Source organism: Podarcis raffonei, chromosome 7 (genome assembly GCF_027172205.1).
Source record: "Podarcis raffonei isolate rPodRaf1 chromosome 7, rPodRaf1.pri, whole genome shotgun sequence".
NCBI lineage: Eukaryota > Metazoa > Chordata > Lepidosauria > Squamata > Lacertidae > Podarcis > Podarcis raffonei.
In genome coordinates, this window is record NC_070608.1 from 86,822,561 (window position 1) to 86,841,654 (window position 19,094).

The window sequence follows — 19,094 nt, forward strand, 5'->3', positions numbered from 1 at the left end:
GTTCTCAGGGGCTGCTTCCATCCTACATACTTTTCAGCCATCTCAAGGGAGTGAAAGCAGTTGCTAAGGGTCATGTAAACCTCCTTAGCCTGTGTCCTGATATGGACAAGAGTTACTATGCCTTTTAGTCAGTTTATACAAAGGTGGCTAGGTAATCTTTCCAGCTGCAAATGAATGGAATTGTGAGGAAAGCGAATATTTCCACACAAAGCTTCACCTCCCCCTTTTCTACTTTTTTGTGGTTTCAAACCACTTTGCTTCACTGAGGTTCTCTTCAAGAGTTTGGGTGTGTTTGTGAAAAGCAAGTGGGTGCTGGCATAATTTTCCAAATATTGGCGTGCAGCATGAGGATACCCAGGGAGCCCACTTTTGAGAGTAAATGCATCACCATCATTTATTTTTGTAAGCTCTCTATTAGAATGTATGGTTTCTAAATTTGGTGGACATTCCCGTTTGCAATTGCAAAAAGAGATTCCTGATTATTGTTAGAATCTCTTTATAAGGAAGAGATTATTTCACCCTTTTTTTAGTATTATAATTTGTTATACCATAGCTTTTTATGTTTTCTAACAGATCTGTCCTAAACTCCCTTTGAAGTGCAGTCTAATCCCACTGCTTCTTTACTAACAGGGATCAGGTGCTGGACTCTTCAAGCACCAGATGGTGCTGTTGCCCTATTTTACTATTCCCTGTCTTCCTTTGCCGCATTCAGCCATTTTAGAGAGGATGTTTGCCTTCCCTCTAGACTCCATTTTGTGTTTATGGCGCAGAGAAATAAGACTCAGGAAGGGAGGAGTCTGCAGGGAGGGTGAGGCAGGCTGAGTCAAAGGCTGCGGCTTTTTGATGTCTCTGCTTTCTATCCCTTCTGCCTCTCACAGGCATGCGCAGACACAGGCCAGGCCCAGGCAAACACCACCACCCCCTGCTTCTTCAGGAAAGCTTGCCTTGTGTCTGTGCATAGCACCAGTTCCAAGCTCTGCATATAGGAGCGCTGAACCCATTTTCTGTCTGGGGTACTAAATTCTAGCTGTCTGGGTAGCTTGCTCGCCTTCCTTTTCACTCACTTAACTGCAGTATGATGCCACAACACACCACAGGGAAAGATATGCTTACATATCTGGTACAGTCTGCAGCATCATTCAGTTAAACCAGAAAGGAATGCTTTGCCCTGAACTGCAGTGAGAAATTTTTCCAAAACAGCAACTGAGGAAAAAGCAGAAGTCATGGACGAACATAATTGTTATCTTAGTCTATTTTACTTTCATGAGTCAAGATGTTTGAAAAGGGAAATTTATTCCCCCCCCAAAAAAAAATAGGCTCAAATGCTATACTACTGCTGTGTGTGCTTGTCTTATTTCTCATTGCTGCACCTGAAAGCCAGAAGGGTTGAATGCTTGTGAGCTGCAGTGGCCAGAGGTCTAGAGAGCTTTGACTCTTACACTCTGTGAATGAACTTGTCTTGGGGAGATTACTGTGGTGTGAATCCCCAGAGATCTCTTTATAAAAAATTAGTTGTTCATTTGGGTTCTCTTTGCCACTATTCAAGGATTTTTATTTTAAATTCATTTTGAGATGCAACGTGTATCTGCTTCTTTCAGATTTCTTCTCTTCCTTCTCCTTGTTTTGCCTGTCTCCATATTCAGTGATCATGCCTGCTGGAACCAAGATGCTTCCACAGGATCCATTGCCCCCCACCCCCCATCCTGCTTGCTTTCACTAATTTGAGGTCATCTTTGCTCATTTCTCATTGAGCTGATAAATCTGTGGCTGGTCGGTACAACTTCAGAATGTAGGTAGAGGCTCACATGAGTGAATGTTATTCCACATAGAAAAACATTTCCTGCACATAGAAAATTAGCCTTCCTGGCTTTGCCTTCTCCCTGGCATCTAGTTTTCTGCATGCAAGGAGTATTTTTGTAGGCGAGACATTCCATCTTTAGGAGACACCGGTCCTAAAAGATTTACATTGGCTCCCAGTATGTTTCCAAGCCCAATTCAGAGTGTTGGTGCCGACCCTTAAAGCCCCAAATGGCTTCAGTTCTGTATACCTGAAGCAGCATCTCCACCCCCATCATTCAGCTTGGACACTGAGGTCCAGCTCTGAGGGCCTTCTGGTGGTTCCCTCCCTGCAAGAAGAGAAGTTACAGGGAACCAGGCAGAGGGCCTTATCAGTAGTCACGCCCACCCTGTGGAACACCCTCCCAACAGATGTCAAGGAATACACAACTTTCTGATTTTTAGAAGACATCTGAAGGCAGCCCTGGATTAGGAAGTTTTTAATGACTGATGTTCTACTGTGTTTGATGTTTTAATTTGCTGGATCCCACCCAGTCAGATACTACTACTACCCAGTCAGATACAACTACTACTACTACTACTACTACTACTAATAAATATAATATTCTGTAACCACTGCTTCATTCAGAAAATATGCAGCTGGGATACAGGTTTACCACCTCAGTGAATACTTGCTTCTTGTACTTCTGATTATATTTCTGATTTTAACAGCCCACACAAATAGGCCTATAATTTCTTCCCCAGCCATCTCCACATCATAGTTAAAAGCAGAATTCCTCTTTCTATTCATGTCATCTCCCACTTCTCACCAGTACTTGCATGTGAGGCCTTTTCTCATCTGGAGAGCCCCCCAACCCGCGTAGATATGCTAAAGGCAGCCATGCTCCCTTTCTGTCTCGGAACCCTTAATTTAATTTGTGCACTGATGCAGATGCACAGAAAACTAGGTCAGTGACTCCAAAACCTTACCCATAATACTCCTAACCTATGGAGTATGTATCAGACAGGGAGGATAAAATGTTAAAGGAAGCTATATTAAGGCATTGTGAATGATGTCCATTCTTCCCTTACCCACCCACCCCAAATCTTGCTGTCTCCCCTGGAATCCTGCCAGGGAGTTTGGTTCAGTGTGCCACTTAGTTGCTGTGGCGTTGGCCCTGTGGCAGTGGAGTCCCTCCTGCAAATGTATTGCAGGGAAGCGTCTTAAAAAGCAGAGATTCCTTTTGCCTTCAGATTTGGGCACTAGTGGGCTACCCTGATGACTTAACAATAAACGCGAGAGCTCTGTGGCAATGCAATAGTCTCTCTGATACCCTGTTTACATAGAAGCACAGAACATGAGTGCTTTGAAGGAACATTGGCTACACCCCTCAGTCTGTAGGAAGGGAGAAGGAAAGAGACTCTGGCATGGTGTTAGATATTGCTAGTGTCTGGAAGGAATCCTTGAGATCAAATCTGCATTTTATTTTCTTAATTTATGATAAGATACTTCATCCACCTTTCACTGTATAGTCCCAGGGCAAGTTAAAACATTACAGTCATGCAATTAAAAGCAAGTAAAACAGTTTATACAATTATATAAACTAGCAAAAAAATCTGAACAAAAGAAGCATAGTATAGGTTAAATAAAACAGGAGCGGCGGGTCCCACAAAAATGTTCGACTTGTCAAAGGATAAAGAGGCCTTTATTCAGAAGCTGAATAATGATCTTGCTGGACCCACTGTGTGACACACCAGTGACATGTTTCAGATACACCTGCAAGCAAACGCCAGTTTGAAAGAGCTCCTATTACTCAATCACTCCCATTACAGTTGCTACCAGTTGTGTGGCATTCGAGGCAGAAGACAGAGAAAGATTAAGTGTCTTTCCCTACTTTCTTCTATCAGCTACTTCTGACAAAATCAATTAATGGTGGATAGGTTGTGGTGGGGGAATCAGGGCCGACCTGAGACGTTCGGCTGCTTGAAGCAAAACAGAAAATGGTGCCTGCCTGCTGAAGCCCAACTCCTGTCCTGGGGGCTGGGGGGGGGAGAGGAGTCCAGAGAGGAGCAGTACAGGATACTCCTTGGGACCTGGATCTGTCCTCCCAACAGCCCCCCCAGTCTGCTACCTGAGGTAACTGCCTCACCATGCCTCATGGGTGGCCAGCCCGGGGGCGGGGCAGGGGAAGAAATGTTTAATTTTTTAGCTGTGAAGAAATTGCATGCTCCCTAGCTTAAAGTGAGACGGCTTCTCAGTTGCTAAGACCCTGCATTCCTCTCTGGCCCACAGCAAAAGCGAAGGAGGAGCAGGGAGAGGAGAAGGTCCAACAAAAGAAGAAGACCAGGGAGCTGAGAGTAATGGATCCGAAGATTGCACAGAATCTTTGTGAGTAGTACGATTTAGCCAAAGTGTTTGTGGTACTAAGGGAAATTGCAGAGTGTGCTTGAAAGGCTTAGGGTGAATTAGTCAGTGGAAGTCTGACTGGAGGTTTTGTGCTTCTCTTTGACTGTGGCAGCCATATTTCTGGGCTCCTTCCGCATGCCTTACGAGGGAATCAAGGATGCCATCCTGGAGGTGAATGAAACTGTGTTGACTGAGTCCCTGGTGCAGGTGAGCAAAGACTGGAGCATTTGAGACGCTCCCCCCCCCCTTCAACTTGTGACCACCATATGTCAGTCAGTAAAGCCTGCTTTTCTATCCATGACTGGGGTCCTAGCAGTTGATAGCCACATCATATGCATTCAGGTTTGTGGATCACAATTTGTTTCAGGCCCTGGTATAATAGAGAATGGAGACCATGCTGCAATGAGAGCCCTTTCTATTTTAATGCTTGCCATGCAAATTCTGTCCAAAAGGCTGTTGAGGAAATATTTGCCATAATGTTCTTCCTTTCTTGAGTGGGGAGGCACCCACAGCCTGGAATAACTCACTCTATTCTGCCCCCTTGAAGATGATTCCTTAGCCGTGACAGGAAGTGCCAGTTGTCTCCTAGGTCCAGTCTGGTCGTTTTGCCTAGGAGCCCCAGTGCGAGCAATTTCCTTCTCTTCTCTCTCAGAACCTGATTAAGCTTATACCAGAACCAGACAAGCTGAAGATGATAGCAGAAATGAAAGAAGACTATGATGAACTAGCTGAGCCTGAGCAGTTTGCAGTTGTGGTAAGTGAGCTGCTTTTGCCTCTAGAAAAGAGAAGAGGGAGAGCATCTTTTTCTGAGAAGAAGCTGCTGAACATGACATGTTCAGCATAACATGTACATGACATGGTTTTCTTCACTTTCTTTCTCAGACTTCATGTGTCCCATCCACTCTCCAGAGATTTTTCTGTTACTTCCATGCTGTACACTGTCATATGTGAGGACTGACAAAGTCCTCTGTGTTCCCTGTTATCTGGGCTTCTAGGAAATTTTTTAAAATATCAGAGAGCAGTGGAGGATATGTATCTGGTATTGGCTCCCTCCACCCACTCACCCACCCACCCAAACTGTGGCCACCGCATAGGCCCTCCAGGCATCTGATGCCCTAAACTGGGAGAAAAGTAACATTTGGTAGTCAGGCAGACACATTTGCCAGGAATCACCATTTCCTTGTCCTTGTTGGAGTGTCCTACTGAAAGCCACAACTAGATAGCACCTGGCTCAGCAAACAAGTAGTGTTGCTTCTGGCTTTGAAAGAGAATTTGAAGGTTAGATGCATCAGTGTGATGCCAGGGCAAGGACAGGAGTCCTAGCAACAAGTGAGCAATTTCTGTTATGAGCCTGTGTGTTCCAAGGAAGACATAATCAAGGACAAGCCAGAAAGGTTTAGATAGTACAAGAAGTTCCTCTGAGGAAACACCGACTTTGACATTTTAGTCTCTAGGACTGAGTACTGCAAAGGTCATAGATACAAGAAGCAACAGAGCTAGACCTGATATTTCTCTGAGAAAACCAGACCTTGCTAAAGTCAAACTGTTTCTTAGTTATCCTTCCACAATGTTCATCCCGTATTCAGAATAAAACTTGTAGTTCCATTTATTTCAATCTCATTGAGCAGTTGCTGCCATACGTCCTACACTGGATCCTCAGAGTTGGATGCTATAGACTTCTGAAGGGGAAAGGTTCTTTTTCTGCTTTCAACACACACTTTTTCTACAAAGTAACGCCTAAACTTTTTCCTCTCTTTGTTTTTATTTGTAATAATGGCAGGGAAAACCAGAATATTTAGTTGCATGGGTTTTGCAAGCTCCTTTAAAGCCAATTAATATTCTTTGAGAATCACAGTGTATGTGCTGCATTGATAGTTTTTTTTAATATTAAGCTGGTGTCGAAGTGTTCAGCACCATACAAATTCCACAACATGGATCCTGAAGAAACCACAATTGCTGATAAATATCCTTTCTCTTCTTTCCCCTCTTCTACAGACCACCTTGGTTCCTTGTCATCCTTGTCTTCCTTTTCCTCCATCTGTGCATGACAGTGTTATTCTGTCCCCTTTCCTTCCCAGATTAGTACAGTTCCCAGTCTGAGGCCCCGTCTCAATTCCATCCTCTTCAAGCTACAGTTTAATGAGCAGGTGGAAAACATCAAACCACAGATAGTTTCTGTGACAGCTGCCTGTGAAGAGGTCCGCAAGAGTGAGAGCTTCTCCAACCTGCTCTCCATCATCCTCTTGGTGGGCAACTTCATGAATTCTGGCTCCTCAAATGCTGATGCCTTTGGTTTCAACATCAGCTTCCTCTGCAAGGTGAGCTTCTACAGGCAGAACCTCTACAGACAGAGCTGTTCAGGTCATCCTGACTCTATAAGCCGCTGACATATTTTGGGGCTGGGGGAGAAGCAACTGATGAATGGCATTCATCATATTTGACAGAACTCACAGTAGCCTGCTTTCTCCACTGTTAGCTCCGAGACACCAAGTCAGCTGACCAGAAGATGACTTTGCTGCACTTCTTAGCTGAAACGTGTGAGGTGCGCTATCCTGAAGTGCTGAAGTTTCCTGATGAACTCATCCACGTGGAGAAGGCTTGTCAAGGTATTTTGGGGCTGGTGTTTGTGCATGCGTTCTCTGGCTGCAACATACCATCTCAGGCTTTTTAATATGAAAAAGGGACTCGGAGAGGCAGAGCGTTCTGTTAAAGGCTCCTAAAGGTTTGCCCTTTTCAAACATATTTGCTTGTGCTTCACTTTGCCTCTCAACAACTGTTCAGGGCTGCAGTTTTTCCTTTTATTATCCAGGGCTGCTGCTCCTCCTTCACAATAGCACCCCAGCCAGAGATCCCATTGTGAACCTTATTTGTTATTTTTTTACATTTCTGTCCCAGTTTCTTCCATCACGGACCCCAAGGTGACATACACTATGTTCCCAGGCAATCACCCATCAGGGCGCTGACCAGACCCAGACCTGCTTAGCTTCAGCAAGGTTGATTGCCTTGTGGGCCTTCAGTCCATACCCAGGGACCGTGATGATATTGCTGTGCCCAGTAACCAGTCACATTGGGCAATGTTCCTGCAAGTAATTGAAACTACTTCAGGGTGAAGGAGATGCTTCTTGTATCAAATTGCCCACAGTAAGGTGTTGCAAGGTGGGGAGTGTGGGCAGCTGCCTACCAACCAGGCAGTGCAGGTGTTTCCTTGCCCATAATTCTACCACTTGTGCCATGCTACTGGTAAGGTGAACAGACATTTCACTCTTATTGAGCCTTATCCCACCACCAAACATCAGGAGCCTTATAGCCTGCAGCTAAGACATCGGGGTTTTTGGGGTGTGTGGGGGGAAGTCCGTTTTGGCTCAGCCTTGGTATATTCCGTTTTGGGAGGCAAAAGGTGGTCTTAAGATGTGGGTGGTACATAAGCCGTAGATACGTCCTGTTCTGACAGTGGAGAGCTAGATGAATTTGGGAAGCTCACAAAACAAGGCCTAATAAAGGCTGCAGCCCTCTTCTCTTCATCCCCAGCATCCAGCCACTGGCAGAGTGCAGCTGAGGACTGTGTTTACTGTATAAATCAATCCGGGTCATATCAGACACATTTTGACTGTCTGTATGAAACAAGCAACCCAGGTTCTTTATGACGTTAACTTGTGTTAGGGGAGAAGAAGGACATTCTGAGCTATGTATCAAAATCAACTGTCAAAAGACCAAGATACTCGCTTTTGGGGAAAAACCAAAGCTTAGAAGCTGGGAACTCCAAGGCCATAAATTAGAACAAGTCACAAACTACAAGTATCTAGGAATGGTGGTACAGGCCTCAGGAACCAAAAACTACACATAAACTGCATCGGGAGTTCAGCGGAAAAAAACACAAATTGTATCCTTAAATTCTTCAGAGCACAAGGGGGGTTCTTCGTCCCCGCAGCTCTAAAATTATACAAGGCCAAAACTTTGGCACAACTCCTCTATGGTTCCTTTTTGGGCCCGCCTTCCTCTGCTTTCTCCCCACTTGAGAGAGTTCAATCTAGACGACTTAGAGCTCTCCTCCAAGTCCCCAGATGTGTCTCAAACGCATGGGTGAGATTGAAAACGGGGATGATGAGAGTGGAGGCTAGCATCTGCCTAACAACAATCTACAAATGGCTGACATTGAACCTGCTCCCCCGAGGGATAGCCCCATTGATCCTGTGTGACCAATTCCAGTCAGGCTGGCAGACTGCAGTCCTGAACACCCTCCGGAAACTGGGTTTTGCCCCTCAAGCCCTTCTAAGTCTGGGCTTGGGCCAGGCAAAAGCTACAGTCAGGCAAAGAATATTAGACACCGAGAGACAGCAGGACTGTGCAAGGTGCCCCAACTATAGAATTGGAGATATGCACCGGCAGCATATCTCTGCTTTCTCGTATCTAGGGATGCAAGAAGGGCCTTTACACTCGCCAGAAGCTCAGCTCTTCCCTCGCCGGTCCTGGATGGAGCCTTTAGAAGGGTCCCGTATGCTCAGAGACTTTGCACCTGTCCATTGGGAGAGATAGGAAGCGCAGAACACTTGTTCTTTAGATGTCCCTTTTATGAAGAGGCACGTAGTAAGATCATGGATCCCCTACTGGTGAGGCTCACCGACCTCCCACAAAAGCAAAATTTTGACCTTTTGCTGTTAGGCAAAGATCAGAAGATGACCTGGATGGTCGCCAGATTCTGCGTACAGATCTGTAGGCGCAGACCATCGCCCAACTCAAAATAGTCCGGCATGAAAAGCCCCAAACACGGTTCCATGGGTGATTCTGAGTCAACTCCCCGGGACAGTTTATTGTTGTACATTGTTTCTAAATTTAGTGTTGTACATTGTTTTAATTGTCTGTTTTAACCATATTTGCACAGCAGTTTCTAATGTTGTGAGTGTCCTCTATTTAAGAGGCTTCTACTCTGCAGCCTCTTACAGTTGTTTTAACTGCGTGTCTTTGTTTGTTTTTAGTTCTTATCTGTTTTAATTACCAGTTTTTTATCCATCCATTATCCGTGTTTAATCTTGTTTTTTATTCAGATGTTTTATCCTATTCCTGTTTCCTTGTCCTCATTTGCTCTAACAATTATCGGTTAAAAAAAATCCTAACTGCTATTTTATCTATATGCTTTTTTTAATCCTGGTCTGTGACTGTAATAAAGTTCATTCATTCCATTGTGAGCATGATGGCAGGAGAATTGTTGTCACGATCACTCTGCTGTCCATCTGTCCTGTCTCCCATCTCTCTTGCCTTGGCTGTATGGGTTGCTGCTGTGGATTGAGAGTCATTGCCTAACACGGAAGGAAGGAGAGGGAAACATTAGAGCACTGGCCATGGATGTTCATTTTGTTCAGTGATCAGGAGCTCCCAGCTGCCTTCCGGGCTCATTTCCCTATTATAAACACACATTTATCCTGCAGCTAGCTGCCATCAGCTGCCACGCTTTCCTTTGGCACCCTAGTAAATGAAGCGCTAACATTCAGCCCAGATAAAACAGGCTCCTAAGGCTGCCCTCATTAGCCCACTTACCTGGGTGTAAGCCTCACTAAATTCAGCAGGACTTACTGTTTTGAGTGTACACGGTTAGGATTGTGCTGTTAAGTCTCGGAATGGCTGAGCATGAAAATTAGTATTAAATTTCTATTTCATTCTTCCAAAGGAGAAAACAACGAAGTAGTAAAAAATAATAATCAGGAAGTCCCTGGTTCAAATCTTGCCTGTGTGATAAACCCATTAGGTGACCATTGGCAGCCACTTTCTCTTTCCTCTCCACCCCTGCCCCTCCTCTGGTGTGGGGATGATGGAAATGATGAAGGACCATGCAAGGTGGCCGTTAGCAATGCAGCAAGACAATGATTTGTCATGGGGTTTGAACACTTAACAACCCTCCTGTCACAAAACATCATGTGTACAAATACTAGATAACAGTGCTGGTCACTGATAAAATCTTAGGAATCTTAGGGGTGTTTACAGATGTACATAATTTAGCTTTATGAGAATGAGCTTCAGCAGGCCTCGGGCTAGTGCACTGCTACTCTTTTTCCAATGCAGATATGAAGAGGAATTTGGAAGCTTTCTTTCCCATTTTAGATTAATCACGGTTTGCTATGTTATCTGAGTCTCAACAAATGGTGGTTAATCTTAGTTGGGTTTAGTTAAAAGAAGAGACGCCAAGCCATGGTTTATGGAGCTGTCTTGTTTGAACTAACTGGATTAACTTTTAGGGTTTGGGGTGACACACGAAACTGAAGTTAAATGAAAGTGTGATTTAGTGTTATGCCAAAACACCTTCCCTGTGTTTAGGACACACACAACTGCTAGGAGAACCCTGTTGTTGTAGTTTGTAGCAGAAGCTGATTTGTAGCAGAAGTAAGACTTAAGGGGTACCTGCTCCTCCCTTAGGCCAGTGCTATTTTTCTGCTTCTTCCTGAAGCTTAATGAAATATGCAGGTGGGGAGAAGAGAAAGGGGTCCCTTATCTACAGAAATCAAGAGCTGGCACCACGAAACTTGCAGAATAATTCAGTCAGGTAGCGAGTATTGAGAATGAATTGCATGGACCAGTGGCTTGACTTGATGATGATTATTTATTTAAATGTAAGCTAAGCTTACATGGGGTCACGAAGAGTCGGACATGACTAATTGGCTCAACAACAACAACAAGCTAAGCTTTAATAATAAAGAAAACTGTAACAAAATAGCATAATGAGAGAAACAAAATACAGCAACATGAGGCAAGTCTGAGGCAAGGAACAAGAAGAGACAGTTGGCCCTTCTTAACTGACATTCTTAACTGTCCTTCTTAACTGACACTGAAGGGAGGGGCTGATTCTGGAGCAAAGTGCACAAGCCCCCTACTTTTATGGCAGCACCCTCATGGGTGCCTCACTTCATGCCCCCCACCTCTGCCAGAGAAGCGGTGCCAGTATAGGTGCCCATTTCCTGCAAGATCTTGCCTTGATGTTAGGCAAGCACCCCCATGTTCCACAGATGGGAATAGGATGTTAGACTCGGTGGGTCATTGGTCTGGTCCTGGAGGACTGCTGTGATTATTTCCCACATGGAACGTTTTGCTCTCTTGACTGTTTCTTGCTTATCTCAGAGCTGACTGGTGGACACATTTCCTTTAAGAGGGCATTTTTATATGCTAAACGGATCCCCTGAGAATCATGGATAATGTTGCTTCCCCCATGTACTGTTGCAGAAATTATCCCTCTGTGTGATTCCTTGTTCATTGTATTCACCACATCACCCTGTGTGCTTTTTAATGGTTGGGGTTTCTTTTGTTTTAGCAGTTCATACTTTTTTCTAGCCCAGTCTGGAGAGTTGGGGAACCCACTACCATGGAGAAGTCCCCAATAGCTAGCCCTGCCTTCTGGTCTGATGGGTGGGAATATCCTGAAGGATATTAAAATGCCCTCCTGCCTCCCTCGAGAAATTACAGTGAGCAAATTCCTTGTTTTCTGATTCCTCTACTCCTGCTTTGTCTTCCCTCCACCCCAAAGTTCCTGCGGCGGATTTAGGGAAAAGCCTGGACCTCATGAAGAAACAGATTTCAGACTTGCGGCGTGATGTTGACAGATGCCCCAGCGCTACAGAAGAGAAGGATAAATTTAAAGAGAAAATGTCGATATCCTTCAGAACGTTGTGAACTGGGAATCCCTGAGAACAGCATGTAGAATAAGGAACTCTATGTGTGCTACTGGGGAACCAGCCCTTTTGGATTCTTTCCTCATTTGAGGGGGGCACTAATAAGATACAAGCAAGAGAGGCTCTCCAAAGTCACAGACAATGACTGCACAGTTGTGATCATATGGCTGTACAGTGGTACCTCGGGTTACAGACGCTTCAGGTTACAGACTCCACTAACCCAGAAATAGTACCTCGGGTTAAGAACTTTGCTTCAGGATAAGAACAGAAATCGCGGGGCGGCAGCGGGAGGCCCCATTAGCTAAAGTGGTGCTTCAGGTTAAGTTTCAGGTTAAGAACAGACCTCCAGAACGAATTAAGTTCTTCACCCGAGGTACCACTGTAGTTGTTGTTTATTAAATTAATAGCTTCCCCAATCCCCAGTTTCAAAGACCATAGATAGTTTAATAAGCCCAAGGCCTGGGAGAAGAGGAATGTTTTTACCTACAGATATGCAATGAAGGCTCCAGGCCAGCCTCCCTGGGGAGAGCATCTCACAATCAGGGAACCTCCACGGAAAAGCCCGTTCTTGTGTTGCCTCCCTCTGGCCTCTCATGGAGAGGGCACACGAAGGAGGGCCTCAGATTATGATTGCAGGGTCCAGGTCAGTTCATATGGGGAGAGGTTTTGGTGGTGTTGGGGAGGCATTCTGTACCTAAGGGACTTCTTCATTTACCACAGGGTTAGTGCATGCAATGACAAGGTCTGGTCCCAGATTTATTTATGGCTCAAATTGGAGCAAGCTCAAACTTAATACTTTTCCATGTGTGTCCAGCTCATTTTGTTGGCAGTAGGACCAGATTTATGCTACCTAACAAGATACAGTGGTACCTCGGGTTAAGTACTTAATTCGTTCCGGAGGTCCGTACTTAACCTGAAACTGTTCTTAACCTGAAGACCACTTTAGCTAATGGGGCCTCACACTGCCGCTGCGCGATTTCTGTTCCCATCCTGAAGCAAAGTTCTTAACCTGATGTACTATTTCTGGGTTAGCGGAGTCTATAACCTGAAGCGTATGTAACCTGAAGCATATGTAACCTGAAGTGTATGTAACCCAAGGTACCACTGTACTATCCTTTGGAGTCTCCAGCTATGAGTATGGGAGGGTTCTACAATACATGGGTGGGTGCTGCCAGGACTGGTGGAACTAACTGCTTATAATAGAGAATTCTTAGTGAGCAGATTAGGCAACCCTGCGCCACAAAGCAGTGCTAGTCATTGGCTGCGTGTGGAACTCTGAATTGCAGGTGGGTTTTTTTGGGGGGGGGCGTGGAGAGAGAAGTTAGTTGGTTTGAAACAGAAATACAGGCAGATGACATGGAATGGGGAGAGCAGCTGAGAACACCGAGGGTCACCTGCAGATAAAGCTCTTTTGTTAAACTTAGATTGTACCTCCCCTCAGCAACTGTGATCTTTGACTCAAGTCTTACAGCTTTCTTAAGGAGGCTGAGGAGCAATATGAGAAGCTGCGGATGATGCACTCAAATATGGAAAACCTCTATATGGAATTAGGACAGTATTTCCTGTTTGACACCAGTAAAATATCTTCTGAGGAGTTCTTCACTGATTTGCACAACTTCAGAATCATGTTTTTGGTGAGCATCCCCTCTGGCCTGCCAAGCTGCATACAACCCTCTGCTCATGCAAACTGCTTTGCTTGTGTCTGACTTGTGAAAGCCCACCCAGCGCCGTGCCTCCAGCAGCACATGAAACAGTGCCTGGTGGGAGACAGCCCCCTCTCATTGCATGAGTTTTTCATTTTGCCCTTATTAGGCCTTTTGCAGAGATTTTGGTGGAGGTGTTTTTGAAATGTGTTTGTACACTAGAATTGCTACTCTTGAGGCTTCAGCTCCTCACCTAAAGGGGTGTGTGTGTGTGTGTGTGTGTGTGTGAGAATGCCTATTCAGATAATAAATGTTGTTTAATGTGTTTGCATTGCAGTTATACAGCCAAATCTGCGAGATAAAGCTTGCCAAAGGTTGTTTCTTTTTGCATTTTTTAAAAAAAGAGTTCTGGTCAGACCAGAAGTGTAGTGTGGGTTTTGGTGCAGTAACATGCATGTGCCTGTTTTCATCTGAGATGTTGGAAGGCATATGGCTGCATTGTGTCTAGTAACTAGCATTTACTTCCTATGAACTTGGAGGTTTCATTTAACTAACATAGCTAAAGCTGTTAGTAGACCCAAGTTACACAAACCTGTTGAATTCTTCTCTCTCATTGTCCTAATTCTTTTCTTGAGCTATCTTTTATGCCATTGAGAAGGAAACATCAGGTGGACATCCTTGCCATAACTCCCCCGTAGTCCATCTTACCAGCCAACTGTGTCTGCTTTTCAGCAAGCCGTAAAGGAGAATCAGAAGCGGCGGGAGACGGAAGAGAAGATGCGTAAAGCTAAGCTTGCCAAAGAGAAGGCTGAGAAGGAACGGCAGGAGAAACAACAGAAGAGAGAGCAACTGATAGATATGAATGCAGGTAATGTAAAGCAGCTTGGTGGTAAGAATAGGGAAGAGGGGACCGAATGCAAAACAGAGGGACTTGGCACTGAAGTCTTGAGTGAATACAGTAACAGATCCTGGCCTACTGATACTGATTTCCTTACAGTGCCAGTGGATTTATTCTATAGTTGTCTCAGTGGATGGAAAGCTATTTAGAAGGGGGCAGAGTCATTGCAGGAAGGAGGGTCAGTGCCTCCTCTCCCTTAAGGACCCCATAAAAGTTCTTTTGGATCAGACCCGGAGTCCAGCATCTTGCTTGCAACTGTGGCCTTCCAGTCTCCTTGAAGAGATAAGGAGGCAAGAACCCTCCACGCACTGTGTGCCCCCTAGGGCTACTGCCACTGAACATGGAGATTCTATTTAGCCATTATGGCTGTGTGCAGGGGAAAAGGAAGCCAAACTTAAGCCCCTTTAACTGACAGGCACATCCCTAGTTATATACCAATTTGCATCTCAATCATAGAAGTTTTCAGTAGCAGCAGCTCTTAGTTTTGTGTCTTGAAATCTGAAGAGACTCTTCATACTTGGCACAGGCCTACCCTGGAAGCATTTTGGAAGTGAAATGAGATTAAGTAATATGCATGGAGTCACATTTTGGTAGCCTGAACATGTCTTCAGCTGGGTGTAAATGGGGTGGGAAACCGTGATGGACCACAGTTTTCTGGTCCATTTCCATCATATCTAAATGAAGCAAAATGACTCTACATTTATGATTCTCTATGTACAAATTTAATGCAACTTTCAATATAAAAGTGCTTTCTGTGCAGGAATTTTCTGGTTTAGTGGGCTTTGTTCATCAGCATGGTATGCTTAAATGATTTCTTGCTCTTGCTCTTGCTCTTCCTCTTCCTCTTCCTCTTCCTTTCAGAGCTCAGTTTGATTTTGCTCCTTTCCTTTTCATGGTTTTTCGTGGCATTTAAATCCTGTGGAATCCCTTCCAGTACTTTGCCTCACTTGTCTTCTTTCAGAGACGAGTAAAAACTTTGTTCTGCCAAGCCTTGAGAGCTAAGCTCTTCGCTTACTGCCAGGGCTTTGAATTTGTTCTTGTGTATGTTTTAGCTTGCATGATGGTCTATGCTCAGTTTTTCCTCAGCAAACAGCTTTGAGAACACTTTGTAAATAAATAAATGGGGCTAGATAACAGCAGTACCACTTCAGCCCAGGCTTATTTAAGACAGTACTTCATTATAAACAAGAAAGAGTCTTGTAGCACCTTAAAGAGCAACAAATTCACGATGGCTTAAGCTTTTATAGATTAGGGCCCATGTCATCAGATGCATGAAGTGCTATACAGACTGTTTGCATTTTATTGCTCTTTGACTCCACTGAACACCATTATTTCTCTCTACACCAAAGTGTGTGCGTATATACACTTGCCAACTGAGGAAGTGTATATATGTCTCTGATGAACTTTAACCTATGACAGCTTCCACCAGGGATAGCCAATGTTTTGCCCTCCACATGATGATGGGCTCTGTCAGCCCCTACCAGCATGGCTAGAGGTCAGAGATGATGGAAGTTGTGGTCTAACAACATCTGGAGGATGTTACCATTAATGATGATCTTGGCCCATTGGTCAGAGTATATAGCCTCAATTCTGGAGGATCACGGGTCTTCCACCCCTGTCTTTCTCCACAATGAAGTTGTTAATCTTTAAGATGCTACAAGCCTCTTGTTGTTTTTGTTGCTGTAAATAACACAGCTACTCCCCTGAAAGCGTAGGCTATTGTAATGGACCCTGGAACTATGGACTGAGCCCACTTTGCTTGACTTGCATGTCTTGCAATTGAACAGCAATTGTGTGACTTTATAGTACTAATTTACCCCTTTTTAATGCAGCAGTCACATATCTAAATAGATAGCATTTGTTAATTAGAATCCTATCTAGATCTTAGTTTCTAATTGCCTAGATGCTTAGAAGGCTTTAATGAAGGCCCTGCGTCAGTTTACAGTTCTGATTCATGCCTCCAATATTAGCGCAAGTTTTCCAAATGCTGGTTCTGATTGCCCAGCCAAGTGACCGTCTGCTAATCTGTGTCTTTCCAGAAGGCTTCCTTACATACAGACACAATCCTCTCTTAGCTACCAAAAACATTCCTTTGTTAGAACATATGGACTCAATTACTACCCCTGTCTGCTTATTTCCTGTCTCCCGCAATTTCCTGCCAGTTACCCCTGCCTTTGAGCAACTCGAAGTTGTGCTGAGTGACATGGCTTATGGTTCTCCTCACATTCCTTTCCCCTTCCCCCACAATTTTGTCTTGGATTACTGTGGTGAAACAGTGCTGTGAGTAATATATAAGCAGAGAAAACAGCCCTGGCCTAGTGAAAGAAGGATGTGAGGGAGATGGAGGGCCTCCATAGTTCTCACTGAAGCACTCCCAATTTGCCTGAATTATTTTGTAAGTTCAATGGTGCCAGCTCTTGATTTCTGTAGATAAGGGACCCCTTTTTCTTCTGCCCCCCTCCACATATTTCACTAAGCTTCAGGAACAAGCAGAGAAACAGCAGTAAGAATTAAGGGGTACCTCCATCTCCCTTAGGCCAGTGCTGTTTTTCTGCTTCTTCCTGAAGCATAATGAAACACAGAGGTGGGGAGAAGAGAAAGGGGTCCCTTATCTACAGAAATCAAGAGCTGGCACCATTGAACTTACAAAATAATTCAGTCAGGTTGGGAGTGGTTCAGTGAGAATGAACTGCATGGACCAGTGGCTTGACTTGATTATTATTATTTATTTAAATGTAAACTAAGGGACGCGGGTGGCGCTGTGGGTAAAAGCCTTAGCGCCTAGGGCTTGCCGATCGAAAGGTCGGCGGTTCGAATCCCTGCGGCGGGGTGCGCTCCCGTTGCTCGGTCCCAGCGCATGCCAACCTAGCAGTTTGAAAGCACCTCCGGGTGCAAGTAGATAAATAGGGACTGCTTACTGGTGGGAAGGTAAACGGCATTTCCGTGTGCTGCGCTGGCTCGCCAAATGCGGCTTTGTCACGCTGACCACGTGACCCGGAAGTGTCTCCGGACAGCGCTGGCCCCCGGCCTCTTAAGTGAGATGGGCGCACAACCCTAGAGTCTGCCAAGACTGGCCCGTACGGGCAGGGGTACCTTTACCTTTACCTAAACTAAGCTTTAATAATATTTGGGATGCGGTTGGCACTGTGGTCTAAACCACTGAGCCTAGGGCTTACCGATCGGAAGGTCGGCGGTTCGAATCCCCGCGACAGAGTGAGCTCCCGTTGCTCAGTCCCTGCTCCTGCCAACCTAGCAGTTCAAAAGCACGTCAAAGTGTAAGTAGACCAATAGGTACCGCTCCGGTGGGAAGGTAAACAGCATTTCTGTGCGCTGCTCTGGTTTCGCCAGAAGCGGTTTAGTCATGCTGGCCACATGACCTGTAAAAACTGCAGACAAATGTAGGCTCCCTCAGCCAGTAAAGCGAGATGAGCGCCACAACCCCAGAGTCGTTCGCAACTGAACTTAACTGTCAGGGGTCCTTTTTAAGCTTTAATAATAAAGAAAACTGTAGCAAAATAACATAACAAGAGAAGCAAAATACAGCAACATGAGGCAAGTCTGAGGCAAGGAACAAGAAAAGACAGTTGCTCCTTCTTAACTGACATTCTTAACTGTCCTTCTTAGCTGACACTGAAGGGAGGGGCTGATTCTGGAGCAAAGTGCACAAGCCCCCTACTATTACGGCAGCACCCTCATGGGTGCCTCATTTCATGCCCCCCACCTCTGCCAGAGAAGCGGTGCCAGTATAGGTGCTGATTTCCTGCAAGATCTTGACTTGATATTAGGCAAGCGTCCCCATGTTCCACAGATGGGAATAGGATGTTAGACTCGGTGGGTCATTGGTCTGGTCCTGGAGGACTGCTGTGATTATTTCCCACTTAGAACGTTTTGCTCTCTTGACTGTTTCTTGCTTATCTCAGAGCTGACTGGTGGACACATTTCCTTTAAGAGGGAATTTTTATATGCATTCCTTTTAGCTGTAAAGGAAATAAACAACTATCTGACTTTTAGAAGACATCTGAAGGCAACCCTGTTTAGATAAGTTTTTAATGTTTGATATTTTTTTTATTGTGTTTTTAATATTCTGTTGTGAGCCACCTCAGAGTTGCTGGGGAAACCCAGCCATATGGGTGGGGTATAAATAATAAATTATTATTATTATAGCTTAGCAGGTTGAATATACAGATATAGGTCAGGTGTAGCAGGTTATTTTTGCCAGCAGGTGGCGCTGTGGATAATGGATTCAGACCGACTGAAAGTACCCAACAGATGTTCTAGTGTGATTTTATAGGTTTATGTTTAGCCAGGAGCTGTTGCCACGGAAACCAAGATTTGCAGGGCGGCCTGTGAATTAGTGGTTAACGCTTTCAGCACCAGGCTCACTGTGGATGGGAGCCGGGGATGACAACAGTGGAATTAAATGAATTAGAAACATTTGTGCTCCTGCAGATAATGTAATCTTTGGGCTCTCCTTTTTTCAGCAGACATATTTGCAGGGCCTTTGTATCCTGGCAAGGATGTTAGAGGGACCAGCTCCCCGAATGCAGAGACAGCACCAAATCTGGCTTCATGAGTTTTCATTCACAAAACTTTATAGGCTGCAAGAGCTTTTGCTTCTGCCATGTTTCCTCTCACCCCTCATAATGTCTGCAGAAGGTGTCACTGGTTTCCCTTCTTCCTGTGAGAATGGATACCAAGCAAACGCACAGCCCTCAGTT

At 44.9% G+C, this 19,094-nt stretch overlaps 1 protein-coding gene across 4 annotated transcripts in view; it reads left to right on the forward strand.

The window, feature by feature from the left end:
* The window catches only part of DIAPH1 (diaphanous related formin 1), an 81,265-nt gene that overhangs the window by 51,443 nt on the left and 10,728 nt on the right, over positions 1–19,094 (forward strand). For all 4 annotated transcript variants that reach the window (XM_053397341.1, XM_053397342.1, XM_053397343.1 and 1 more), the window contains 8 exons: positions 4,070–4,165; positions 4,296–4,390; positions 4,836–4,937; positions 6,262–6,501; positions 6,660–6,789; positions 11,691–11,815; positions 13,305–13,469; positions 14,211–14,346. In XM_053397341.1, coding sequence (XP_053253316.1) covers positions 4,070–4,165; positions 4,296–4,390; positions 4,836–4,937; positions 6,262–6,501; positions 6,660–6,789; positions 11,691–11,815; positions 13,305–13,469; positions 14,211–14,346 — 1,089 coding nt within the window. The remainder of the gene's footprint in view (positions 1–4,069; positions 4,166–4,295; positions 4,391–4,835; positions 4,938–6,261; positions 6,502–6,659; positions 6,790–11,690; positions 11,816–13,304; positions 13,470–14,210; positions 14,347–19,094) is intronic.